This window comes from Hemicordylus capensis, chromosome 3, assembly GCF_027244095.1.
Source record: "Hemicordylus capensis ecotype Gifberg chromosome 3, rHemCap1.1.pri, whole genome shotgun sequence".
Classification (NCBI taxonomy): Eukaryota; Metazoa; Chordata; class Lepidosauria; order Squamata; family Cordylidae; genus Hemicordylus; species Hemicordylus capensis.
The window spans coordinates 194416414-194430025 of record NC_069659.1 but is presented as its reverse complement, the minus strand read 5'-3'; the positions used below and the strand labels follow the sequence as shown (position 1 = coordinate 194430025).

Below are 13612 nucleotides of genomic sequence, written 5' to 3'. Positions count from 1 at the left end.
GCCCCTGGGATCTAGTTTCTCTTCTTCTATTCACCCTCCTTTTCACTACCAGTGAGATGCACAGACTCTTGACTCCTCCTGCTTCATGCTCAGGAAATGCCAGCAGTAACCAAGGAACTCTGGGACTTGTCATTCTGAAGAGAACATGTCATATGAGGTGGCATGTTTATTCTGTATTTGAAAACTACAAGCTCTACAGTTTCCTGTACAGAGGCTGCTTGGCCAGCAACTTCCTGTTCAGAATTTTTTTTTGTTCTAACATTGTTTTCTGATTGGCTCTAGCAAATTTTACAAGATCTTGAAACTGCATACAGATAAATGAAAATAAGTTTGTATAAACATCTTCAAGCACGACCTACAATTTGGCCTCAATCCCACCCCCCAACCTCTCACACATGCTAATGAACCTACAGCCCAGGCTGAATTTCTAGGCCAATATATTGTCCCCTTCAACCACCATCCCTCTGCTTGGTCCCTCAGAACAACAGGAATTTTGTTAGTCTTTAACTATACATTATACGGTTAGTAACTAATATTAATAAATACAATAATAATAATCAATATAACAACAAATTGTTCCTATGTAGCCTGACGATGGCTCAGTCTGCCATTCTTCTTAACACACCCAAGTCCCTCTTATTTGTACCAAAACCAAGCACCAGAAACCTGCTGAAGCTTGTCTACTTCCAGTTACAAAGGAAGTTCTTGTGTGGAGAAGGGGTTTGGAATCCTCATTAAGTATGAGAGGCTCATAGCACCACTTCATTCTCAAAATAAGAAAATACTTCTTCCATTTTAAAAAGATGTATAGTATCATTACCTGAGTCAGCTTTTAAATGTGTTCCTACTCCTCATGGGCGTAGCATCCATTGGACAAGCAGGGACAAATGTCTCTAGGCCCAGAAGGTCAGAGGGCCCCAAGGGGGCCATCAGGCCCCCCCCCCCAAGCAGGCCATCCTGCCGCCAACCTGCCATCCCCCAAGCAGGCCATCCCGTCGCTGGGATAGGGTGGGGGGTGAGCCGAGTGGGGCAGGCCACCCTCCATGGCGGCAGTGGGTGCTGTGGCTGGTGGGGTTCTCTGGCCAAACTTCGGGCCTGCACAGTTCAACTATGGATGTTGCATGCCTGTGACGTCACAGGCATGCGACAACCATATTTGAACTGTGCAGGTGTGCAGAGCGGCCGCAGAGGCCTGCCAGCTATAGCACCCCCTGCCACCACCTTGGGGGGGTAACCTCCACTCGGCTCACCCCCCAAATCCCGGAGGCCAAGATAAGTGGCGGTGGGGCAGGGGTGATGGCGGCAGCAGCAGTAGCCACCAGCCGAGGAGGACATAGGAGTGGCGGCAGGGAGATGTTGGTTGCCCCACCCTTTGCATCTGATGTCAGATCGTGGCTTGTAGCGCTGGGGCGGGCATGCGCATTGCACACATGATGGGAGGGCCTGCCCAGATTTTTTCCCCTGGCCCCTGGGGGTCTTGCTATGCCCCTGCTATTCCTATTTATCCAGCTTGGAGGATGCTAAAAGCTACTGTGTATGACCATGCCTTGAAAGGGCTTTAATTGAGGCTCTGTATTTGTTCTCTTACCCCGATACACTGAAAACTGAACAGAACTAGTTCCCTGGTGATCCTCACTTCCAGAAAGGATACTTCCACTGTTGCTTCAAGCCACTGGTTGACATCCTGACTTGCAAAGTGTGTGTGTTAGGAAGGTCATCAAGGTCATGCTGGGCGCCCTTCCACAACTCCTCCAGTCCTGTGTGCGCGCTGTTGCACAAGGGCGCTAATACTTCAGAAATGCTCTGTAAAATCGTAAACATGGGAGCTGAGGGTCCATGACATGTTTCCATTTTTAAGGAGTGCTTCCAGAACACAATCAATGCTTGCAAATGTAGGCATTCTTGCACAACAGTGTGCATGCAGTAGAACTGCGAGAGTTGCACAATGGCTTCTGGTGTTTTTCCAAGATATGGGGAGGGCATCCATCACAAGATGGGTTGTCAAGCTCTGCATGCTCCGAGACAGGGCCAATTAAAATTCAGCACGTGCTCTACCCCTTCTGCTCTGCTCTATCTGACCCAGTTCTGGTCCTGTCTCGCTCTGTTGACAGTGCAGCTTCATTATTTGTGAGATCTCAGCTTTTCTATTCTCTATTACTTCTGTGCGCAACAGGGGAAAGGGAGTTGCCACGTCATCTTCCTTGTCGGTTAGTTCCCCTTCATTCGTACAGTTGTTTGTTTTTTGAATTCTGGCTGTTCTTATCTCCCCAGTGTGATTTGTCTCAGCCTCCCTTTCCCTCCCCCCCCCCCCCCCCCGCTCATCCCATCGGCTCAGCCTGTAGTTTTTTGTTAATTTTCCTCCAGTTCCGCACATCTCCTTTGCACCTTGCGGGTGCTGATTTTATTGGCTGTATGGAGGTCACTCATACCAGCGACATGTTAAGAGGCTCCTTTTTGGAGGGCTTTGTTTTGGATACCCCACTAGTCCCCACGAGGGCAGGGAATGGAGCGGGGGAAAGAGCGCAGGACCCAGCAGCAGCATGGGAAGAGGACAAAGCGGGAAGCTCGGCAGTACCCCAGAAAGGGGAAATAGCGGGAAGCTCGCAACCACAGGGGAAGGATGTCCCTAAACTAAAGAAAAAGAAGAAAAGCCCTTCGGGCACAGCGCCGCTGAGCAAGCGGCTTCAGATGTGGGCTGTGAGAGCCCAGCAGCCCAGCAACCCCAGACAGAGTTTCCCGCCAAAACCATGGCTGCCATTTTGTTGATCGCTGATCTGGGCATTCTCGGTTTCTGGACGTACTTCTGAGAGATCTAATATTGCAGATCCTGCTGCCATACGGGCTACACATGTGGTTTCTGGGAGGGGCACAGCCTGGGGAGTCACAGCCTATCCTGTTGCCACCGTCTGTTACAGTGGGGGTACCTGCTAATGTTTCCCAGCACTCTATGCCTCATCAGACTCCACGGCGCTCGGGGTCCAGTTCATCTGAGTCTGAGAAAGAGGAGGGGGAGCTCTCTGATGAACAGGCACCAACTGAAAAGCCCAGCACCACTAGGCTCTTTTCGATGGCAGAGTTTGAAATTTTACTGGCTAAGGCTAAGAGGGCTATAAAGTATATCTACTGCACCAGGTAACCAGCCAGTCTCTGGTTTAGACCAGGAAGTTTCCCCATCAACCTCAACATCACCAGCCACAGTGCCTTTCTCTTCCCTTTTTAAAGAGGTGATGCTGGCGGAATGTGGGGTTCCTGTGTCATCAAAGCTGGCCTTACAGTTTCCTAAGAAATTGTACACTTTACCACCTGATGTTATGTCTATGCTAGCTGTTCCAATTGTAGATGCCCCGGTGGCACAATTGGTGACTGGAGCCTTGGTGAGTAAGGAAGGGGATGAATTTCTGAAATCTCCAGAGGAGAAAAAGACAGACCATCTCCTGTGAAAGAGCCATGAGGCTTCTGCGATGGTGATAAGAGCGGCTTCGACTAATTCCATTTTTGCAAGGGATACTATTCTGTGGACCAAGGAACTGGCAAAGTTGGTGCCTCCAGATAATATTAAAGACAAGGTTTGAACAAAATAGTCAGGGCATCTGCCCTTTTGGCGGACTCAAGTTTGGACTGTCTGCAGCACGCAGCCAGGTCCATGGCCGCGAATGTGGCGGTACAAAGGTGTCTGTGGTTAAAACACTGGAAAGTGCATGCCAAGTCTAAGTTGGCTCTGGCGGCTACCCAATTCAAGGACACAAAGCTTTTTGGAGAGTCTCTTGAACCAGTCTTAGTGGAGATCCAAGATAAGAAAAAAGCTATGCCGGTGGGGTGAGGGGACACGAGGAGGCCCTTTCTGGAAGGGGGCAGTTTTCAAAGTTCCTTTCGCCCATACAGGTCCTTCAACTGATCCAACCCTTCGGGGTTCCGAGATGGTTTCAGAGACCGAGATTTTCGAGGGAATCAGTATAGACAGACCTGGCGTCGGCTCTGGAGTGCCAAGACCAGAGGTGCAGGCAAGAGTAGAGCGGGAGCCTTCACCTCTCCTCAGGCCTGACATAACCATAAGCAATGACTCTCCTCTGGCAGGCGGGGGGTGGTGGTGGAGGAGGTTACAGGCCTTTACCCGGACATGGGGGAACATGACCACGGACTGTTGGATAAATCAAACGCTTACTCTGGGGTACTGCATAGATTTTTTCACAACTCCCCCCCCGACTTCTTCTTCGAAACACCAATATCAAAAAGCGGTTCCCAGAGGGAGTTGAGGGAAATTGCCATTCACCATCTAATGGATATCCAGGCCATAGAATTGATTCCTGTGTCGGAGATACCGGAAGGCGTCTTTTAGCAGTTATTCTTGGTCCCAAAAAAGGACAATACATGGTGAGCAGTACTGGAACTAAAGCGGCTGAATCAGTACGTGCGGAAGCAGACATTCAGAATAGAAACTCTCGGGACCATCGAGTCAGCGGTTCTTCCTGGGGATTGGCTGGCCTCACTCAACTTGTCCGAGGCTTCTCTACATGTACCGCCCTGAGCCATTTTGGAAGCTCATTTGATTTTATAAATCAAATAAATAATAAATTAATAATAATAATAATAATAATAATGATACATGTACCGATCCACTCGTACCCGTATCTGGATGACGTTTTAATCCGATCGAACTCTGCCTCTCAAGCATGGAGAGACATCAGACGCACAGTCCAGTTCATGGAGGGCCATGGTTTTATCATCAACAGGGTCAAGAGCCATCTTGTTCCATCACAGGTCCTGTTACACCTGGGGGTTCTTTTCAACACAGAGGTGGCGACAGTGAGCCTTCCAAGAGAGAGGAGGGAGAAGATCTTTTCGGCTGTAAGAAAAGAAGGCTATAAAAAAAGAAAGCCTTGCTTATGCATTTGGTGTGGATCCTGGGTTTAATGATTGGCTGCCTGGAATGCATGCCACGGGCGAGGTGGCATTCCAGACAGCTTCAGGGGTTGTTATTTCCGCATCAGGAGGCAATCATGGAAAGGAGAAGCTTGTGGGTCAAGACCACCCAAAAGGTCAGATGTTCTTTTCACTGGTGGATGTCTTCTGCCACAAGGATGGGTTTGCCTCTGGCAACCCCCGAGAAGATTATTGTCACAACAGATGCGAGCCTTTTCAGTTGGGGGGCACACTGTTCTGATCTCCAAGCTCAAGGGAGATGGGAACGGGAAGATCTGAAACACAACATAAATTGGCTGGAGCTGAAGGCCATCTGATTAGCTCTCCTGAGTTTCCAGAACATTCTGGAAGGACAACATGTCCTGGTGCAAACGGACAATATCACTGCGAAGGCCCATATAAATCATCAAGGTGGGACGAGGTCAAGAACCTTGATGCAGGAATCGGATCTTCTGTTTCTATGGGCGGAAAACCACTTGAAGTCAGTGACGGCAGAGCATCTCTTGGGTGTAGCAAACCTACAAGCAGATTGGCTAGGTCGGCAGTCCCTGGACCCAGCAGAGTGGTCGCTTCATTCAGAGGTGTCTGAGCTACTAGTGCAGAGATGGGGCCTGCCCTTAGTAGACATGTTCGCTTCGCTTTTGAACTACAAACTACCGAGGTTCTATTCCAGGCATCAGTGTCACCAGGCGGAGCAGGTGGACGCACTGGTATCCAAGTGGCCATAAGGTCTGTTTTATGTCTTTCCTCCGCTGGCAATTCTGGAGTCAGTCCTCAGGAAAGTGGTCTTTGAGAAGGCTGAAGTTATAGTGGTGGCACCATACTGGCCGAGGAGGCCGTGGTTTTCAGATCTGATGGCACTCTCAGTTCAGGAACCCTGGTCTCTTCCGTGTAGAAAAGACTTGCTAGGTCAAGGTCCCGTCTTTCATCCGGACCCGGTGTGGTTGCACCTTCACATGTGGAGGTTGAGCGCCAGGCATTAGGTAGCAGAGGTTATTCTCGGAAGGTTCAGGATACGATTCTGGCATCCAGGCGACCTTCCACAGCTCGCATTTACCAGGTGACTTGGTTTGCTTTCTGTGCCTGGGCTAGGAACAATGAAGTAGAGCCGTTGACAGTGGGAGTGCCAGCAGTCCTTAGTTTTCTTCAGGCTGGAGTTGAAAAAAGGCTATCTCCCAGCACATTGAGGTGCCGGACGTCAGCATTAGCATCAGTCTTGACCATCTCCAGTCGAGACTCTCGTTGTTTGCATCCAGACATTCAACGCTTCTTGAAGTGTGCAGTTAATTTAGGTCCTCCGCCCATTCATAGATTTCCCTCATGAGATTTAAATAAGGTGTTGAATGCCCTTACTAGGGCTCCTTTTGAGCCGCTGCACAAGGTCTCACTAAGAGTCCTGTCGTTTAAAGTTCTTTTTCTTATTGCAGTTGTATCTACTAGGCGAGTATCGGAGCTGGCAGCTCTATCAGTTCAAGATGAACTCTGTTTTTTTTCAAAGGGAGTCAGTAGTTATGAAGTTAGATCTCACCTTCTTACCAAAAGTGAATTCCATTTTCCATAGAATCCAAGAGATTGTTTTGCCATCCTTTTGCCCTAATCCTCAGCATCCTAAAGAACAGGCTTGGCACACCTTAGATGTGTGGAGGGCTCTCCGTGTCTACATAAAGCACACTAGAGTTCTGCGTAAATCTGATTCTTTGTTTGTTTCCTTCCAGCCTTCTGGTTTGGGTTCTAAAGCGTCTAAGGCATCCCTGGCCAGGTAGATTATGGCTACGATTGCCTTGGCCTATGAATCTTTACATCTTTACCTCACGGCATCATAGCTCACTTGACTCAAGTGCCTCTACGTCGACTGCGTTTTCATCAAGGGCACCTCTGGAAGAAATCTGTAAGGTAGCTATGTCGCCTTTCTTTAAACATTATAAAATTCCACCGTTTTATGAGTCTCAGGTGGCAGTTGGTCACACAGTTTTACAAAGAGTGGTCTAGGAATCTGCTACCCACCCCGTTCAGAAGCTTGGGTACATCCCATCACGTGATGGATGCCCTCCCCATACCTTGGAAAAAGAAACATTGGTAGACTTACCATGAAGGGTTCTTTTTCTGGTATGGGGAGTACATCCAGCCTGCTCACGGATGTGGGGGATGGAATATGGGGTGGTGGGGCAACTCCTGGGGGTGCACAGTTTATCGTGTCATTTGTTATTCTTACTGATTACTCTCTTCTGAGTTATGTTATCAGTTTCTTCCTTTCGTTTTTCCTGGTTGAGATGTGTTCGTTCTCAGGTAACACTAACCTACACTCTACAGTACCAGAAATGGGTCAGATAGGGCGGAGCAGAAGGGGTAGAGGACATGCTAAATTTTAATTGGCCCTGTCTCGGAGCATGCAGAGCTTGACAACCCATCACATGCTGGATGCCCTCCCCATACCAGAAAAAGAACCCTTCATGGTAAGTCTACCAATATTTCTTTCCCCACAGACTAATTAATGAGAGATAGACCTGCCTAATCTCTCCTAATGAGAGATAGACCCGCCTAGATACATGCGTTTTGGGTGGTATAGAAATATGTTTAAATAGGATGTGAGCCACTGTTCTTAATTTGTTTCTTTGCACTTGGGGGCGGGGGTGTTCCATGCAGTAATCATCTTCTGCTTCATTTTTTAGTAACTTGAGAAGTTTTCAGTGATTGGTTCCTTGAAATTATTGGTGACTTGACTGGTGCCTGATAGACTTTATCGCTAACAGCAATACTTTAAAAAAAACCCACATTCTTGCCTCATTTAAAATAAAAACCCACTGGAGGACATTAGGCACTCAGGTTTCACTTTCTGCAATACTCTGTGAGGCCTTTGAGGGCAAAATGATACATGATGTTAAACAGGTCATCTACTTAGGGACTTGTTTTACTCTCAGCTATGGGGCTCTAATCAGGACCATGATGTAGGATGTTTTTGGTGCCACTTTCCCATTGAAAACCCCACCCCCGCAAAAAGCAACCATTTAACCCTTAAAGTGCCATTGTTGCAAATGGCATTTTCGGGATTAAATAGTTCTTTCAGGGGGGCAATTTTTAGTGGTGAAACAGCATGGAAGTAAAGGATTAAACATCACCTATCTCTACACTATGGTCCCAGTCTGGATCATGTCTCCACTTAGATTACAAGTAAAAACTAGACCCTAATTAGACCATGATATGTTTAATATCATACCTAATTTAGCTCTAAGGGCAATATACATTGGACATCTCCAGATTAGTTAGCCTTGATTAAGCACCATTGACATCAATGAGACAAGATAGACATGACTAATGTAAGTCCCATTAATTTCCATGAGCCTTAGTCATCATGTTGCCCAATGATTTTAATAGCATTTTAGAAAGGTTATTTGGTTTAAATAATATAATAATGACAGACAGTTTTTTAATGTGCAAAAAAATAAATTTGGCAGTGAGGGGAGAAGATATTAATAGGAAAGTGGACAGAGTAATGGAAATAAATTGAAACAGAAAATGCAGGGAAATTAATTTAGCTAGGGCTGTGAGAAATGAATAGGAAGGGAGAAATGAATGAAAACTGGAAGGAGGTAGGGGAGAAATGTGAAATAGGAGGCTTTAGAGCTGAGTGGCAAGCAATGCTGATATGATATCAGAACCCATTTTCTTATAGAAAACATCACCTTCCATTTGTAATTTTTTTGGTGCTCTCTTTAAGCATGCCAATGGAACTGACTCTAGGGAATATTCAAGAGGTGTTCTTTAGAGATCCCATGCCACCATCTTGGCTCGTATGGTTATAACCATCCAATCCAATACACAGATATCCAAGATGGTGGCACCCATAGTGTGGATACTCTAGATGCTGCTGACAACAGGGTTTCTGTGAAGTGTAGAAACTCAAAGGTGCATTAAAGCTGCTCTCTTGAGAATAATCATGTTGGGTACCACCATCTTGGATTGAGAACGTAAATTGAGAATATTTTACTTAGCCCTAGTGTAAACCAGTTTTTGTTGCATACGTGTCCTTAATTACTGCTGTATGATAACCATCTTCTCATTCCTTTTGCCATGTAAACCAATTTGTCAACTTTGTTTATAAGCATATTAATATATATAACAACCTCTATGTGTGAAATGGCAAAAGTCAACATCCATTATTGTTAATATTTCTGTACCTGTATACACAAGATGAACACACTTTTAAAATGAAAATTTCATTCTAGAGCATAGGAACCACAGTTTGCCATAACCAGTCTGAGCTGGCAAACAGCTAAGCTTTTTTTCCTGGCAATAAGATGAAGCAATGCCTGTACCGTTTTCACTGCTTGGGATGGGTGTGGAAGCTCTTGGCAAACAGAGGAACATTCCTGATTGGCAGCCTAATCAGATTTTTCCTCCCCATTGAGAAACCAGTTTAGCATACCAATAGTCTAATGAACATAGAATCAACATCTGGAATTGGCTCCTTAAGCATCTGTCAAGATCCATGCTCTATCAACTGTTGACACTTTAGCGCACCTGGCCTTGCTGCTTCACTGTCACCATTGGGTTGTAGGCAAATAGCCTGAAGGATGCAGGACTGAGGGCCTGTGACTGAGACAGCAAGTGGCAATGGCTTGCACTCACACACCATCTCCCTCCAGAAATAGGTGGACAAGTGGAACTGGGAGCTATGGGAAGGAGATGTTGCTGCTGCCTGACCTCCCTGAGTGTGGGGATTGGGTCCAACCTGGCTCAACTGCTGCCCAGAGGGAAAGGGAAAGGTGAACGAGCAGTGGCTACTACTGCACCTTGTCACCATTGCCACTTGTGATCTTCAACCATTCTTTCAGAGAGAGCAGGCAAGCAAGCAGCCATGGCTGCAAGCTACCACCTGCTCTCACCTCAACTGCACCCAGAGGGACAGGATGAACAAGGAGGAGAAGGAGACTCACTGAGGGCATTGTTCACTGCGGACAACTTGCCTGAGAGCTCCCCAAACCCTGGAGCTGGCATTGAATGAATAGGGTTTTCCTCTCCATTATATCATTCTGAGTATTCACTATGTCAAAAAAGACTAAGAGATGTTATTCCAGTTTTGAACCCTGAAGTCACTATGATGGACAGGATTGAACCATGTCACTAAGGTGGGAAATTATCTCTTGCCCCAGTTTCCAAGTCCCTTGTTCTTCAACTTACTTGTTTGGGGGTAACTGGAATAATGGAGTTCAAGAGGACTGTTCTCTCTGATCTTGAAACAGAATTTTGACTGCTCTAATCTGATAACTATAAGCCATCAAGCCTTGTTGGATCATATTTTGATCATTCTTTAAGTCAAACAATATTTTGGTTTAGCTAGAATAGTTTTAAAGTTCTGTTCTGTATTAACTCATAAGCCTGACTCACTTCTTTCACATTATCTGGGCCACTGCCTCTGTCAAACAGATTTCCACACTGAAGAGGCCCCAAAAGTTTATTTAAAAAATAATAATAATAAATCCCAATTATGCATCAGATGTTAGATTGTACATGGAATCTCTTCTATCCAGAACTACAGAAGTTGAACAAGTTGATATAAAGATGTCTGCTGATCAGTTAATTTGTTTGCCTTTCATACTGTACTGCACTGGCTGCTTTGATAAAATTCTTAGATAAGGGACTGCTGTATTCAATCAGTTACGGAACTTAATTTTAAAACATTAAGGAGACTTTAGGGAATAGCAGAAGAGCATGGAAGTGGCTGATACTTGTGATACATATGACAAATATTTATATTCTGTTTTTCAACAAAAGATCCCAAAGCGATTTACATAGCTGTAAATAAATGAATAAAATACAACTATATAATTCCTGTACATTCTTGCTCTTTCCTCTGCAGTAGTTCCATTGCCTTGATTTGGAAATGTGACTCTTATCTCCTCAAGAATAACCTTGTTGTTTCAGTGTTGTTGTTTTTAAAGTTTGGAATCTGAAGCTAATTTTCATCAGTATAAACATTAGATCAATTTGCAGAAAGGCAACCATGCTAAAAAAAAAAGCTAACATCAAGTGCTGTGTATAAATAGTATAGTTTAAGCTTCTTTCCAGTCCCAACAGATCTTCTACATTCTTTTTTCTGTAGACCTAGACCCAGCTAAAGTCTGTACTGGAAAGGGGACTGTGACCCTTTGGGCTTCTCCAGCCTGTGAGGAGAATCAAAGTACCAGCCCTACTTATCCACAGAACATCCAGCAGTCTGAAAGTAAGTAAGTAAAATACAATAAATAAATGCAAGAGCAAACTGTTCATTGTTCGATCCTCCTCTACTACTTGAGTTAATGCATTCATCTTTGTGTTAAAAATTGTATACTCAAACAGATTACATTTTATAATTCAATAGAATTCATGGTTTATGAAATTAAGACCTTTAAAAAGATTCAAATTGTAACAGGCAACCTGATACCTACCCCAAAACTAAGCATTTATTATAGATGTGAATGAAAAAGAGTGAAAATTTCAGTGATGCAATTGGCCACAGCTACACAACTTCAGCTCACCTGCTGCTCTTGGGCGACTACTCCCATAATCCCCAGTCCTAGTGGCCAGTAGTTAGGTATGATGGGAGCTGTAGTCCAGCAACAGCTGGAGGCCAAAGTAGTGCAGTCCTGCATTACACAGATTCAAGATTAAATCTTGGCTTTGGGTGCCATCTCTCAGCCTCAGGATCATGTGCTTCCCCCTCTCCTGCTGCCACGTGAGAAACAAGCCAGTATTGAACATAGCATCTGAAGTTACTGATCCTGACTTGTTCTACCAAAATACTTGAAAGAAATCATGATCTGAACTCAACTACAAACCTTTGATTCAGTTCATGGTTTATTTCAAGTACTTTGGTTAAAATAAATCAGGATTGGTCAGTTCTGATGTCACAACCAATCTTGGCTTGTTTCTAACCACACTTGGAAGTAGAATTCCTCTGATCACTATGTGGGGGCATGTGGGGGCGGGATGCAGGCTCCCAAGGCTGAGTGCTGACATGAAAAGCGAAAGTTTTTATCTTAAGTTTCATATGATGTTGGAACTGGGAGACTCAGCAAATTTTGAAATGAAGCAAAAGTTTGATTCAACTCTAGTAGAAGCAGAAATTGACTTCCTTTTAATGTTTTGTACATTTGTGCAAACAAATAATATTCTTCCTAAAGGTGATTGTGTTCTCTCACTGAAATAGCATCTTGTTGTGGCCAATGAGATAGTATCCCAAGTTGACACAGTTGTCACTGTTGACTTCCCTTTAAATAGTAAAAGTGTAATTGCTAATTATAGGAATCAAGCGATGCATAATAACAAAATTTAAATGAGTCCTGAGTACTAAGCAGGGATCTAAGAGGACATGCCATTCTACAGGAAGATCTGGTTCTCTTGGTGTCAGTTAAGGCATCAGTGGATTTGCAATGGGTAGTACAGACAAAAGAAAGTACTTTCACCTATTTGCTTATGGAGTTTGCTGCCACAAGAGGTAAAATAGCCACTTGCTTAGGTAGCTCGAAAAAAAGTTAAGACAAATTAATGGAATATGGAATCTATCAATGTATATTAGCCAAGATAGATAAATGCAACCTCTATATATTTATATTTATTTATTTATTTATTTAATCAAATTTGTATACCGCCCCAACCTTTCGTCTCTGGGTGGTTAACAATTGCTGTAACAAGTTTAAAACATATACAAAAACTAAAAACAATTTAACAATTTTAAAATAAACCAGAAATTAAAACCTAAAAATTTAGGAAGCTGAGAAAGCTTTGGCGAAAAGATGGGTTTTCAAGTGTTTTTTGAAAATTGCCAGAGATGGGGAGGCTTGTATCTCAGCAGGGAGCACATTCCACAATCTCGGGGCAGCGACCGAGACAGCCCGTCTCTGTGTAGCCATCAAACGAGTTGGTGGTAACTGGAGACGGACCTCCTCAGATGACCTCAATGGGTGGTGGAGCTTGTAGTGAAGAAGATGCTCTCTTAGATTCCCAGGGCCTAAGCCGTTTAGGGCTTTATAAGTTATAACTAGCACTTTGTATTTTGTCTAGCAACCTATTGGCAGCTAGTGTAGCTCCATCAATAAAGGAGTAACGTGGTGTCCCTGAGATGACCCAGAGACCAACCTGGCTGCTGCATTCTGAACCAGCTGAAGTTTGCAGACTACATACAAAGGCAGCCCCACATAGAGCGCATTATAGAAGTCAAGTCCGGAAGTTACCAACAGATGTTCCACTGTTCTGAGGTCATTGATCTCGAGAAACGGGCATGAGAAAAGCACAGCTGGCGTATCAGCCGGAGCTGATATAAAGTACCCCTGGCCACCGCCTCAACCTGAGAAACCAGGGAGAGGTTTGAATCCAGAAGTATTCCCAGACTGCGTACCTGTTCCTTTTGGGGAAGTGTGACCCCCATCTAGAACAGGTAGATCAAAATAATCTCTAGAGTTCTGACCCCGCACAATAAGTACCTCCATCTTATCTGGATTCAGCTTCAGTTTATTCTCCCTCATCCAGCCCATTACTGCTTCCAGGCAGGCATTTAGGGAGGATATGCTAGCTCCTGAAGAGTTGACATGGAGAAGCAGATCTGGGTGTCATCAGCGTACTGGTAACACCAATCGACACCATCTGGAATCTGTCCGAGAGGTAGGAGTGGAACCACTGTAAAACAGTGCCTCCCACCCCCAACACCCTCAGATAT

At 44.9% G+C, this 13612-nt stretch overlaps 1 protein-coding gene across 50 annotated transcripts in view; it reads left to right on the top strand.

The window, feature by feature from the left end:
* SORBS1 (sorbin and SH3 domain containing 1) overlaps positions 1-13612 on the top strand; it is a 304285-nt gene that overhangs the window by 154503 nt on the left and 136170 nt on the right. For all 50 annotated transcript variants that reach the window (XM_053307082.1, XM_053307125.1, XM_053307131.1 and 47 more), the window contains one exon: positions 11021-11140. In XM_053307082.1, coding sequence (XP_053163057.1) covers positions 11021-11140 — 120 coding nt within the window. The remainder of the gene's footprint in view (positions 1-11020; positions 11141-13612) is intronic.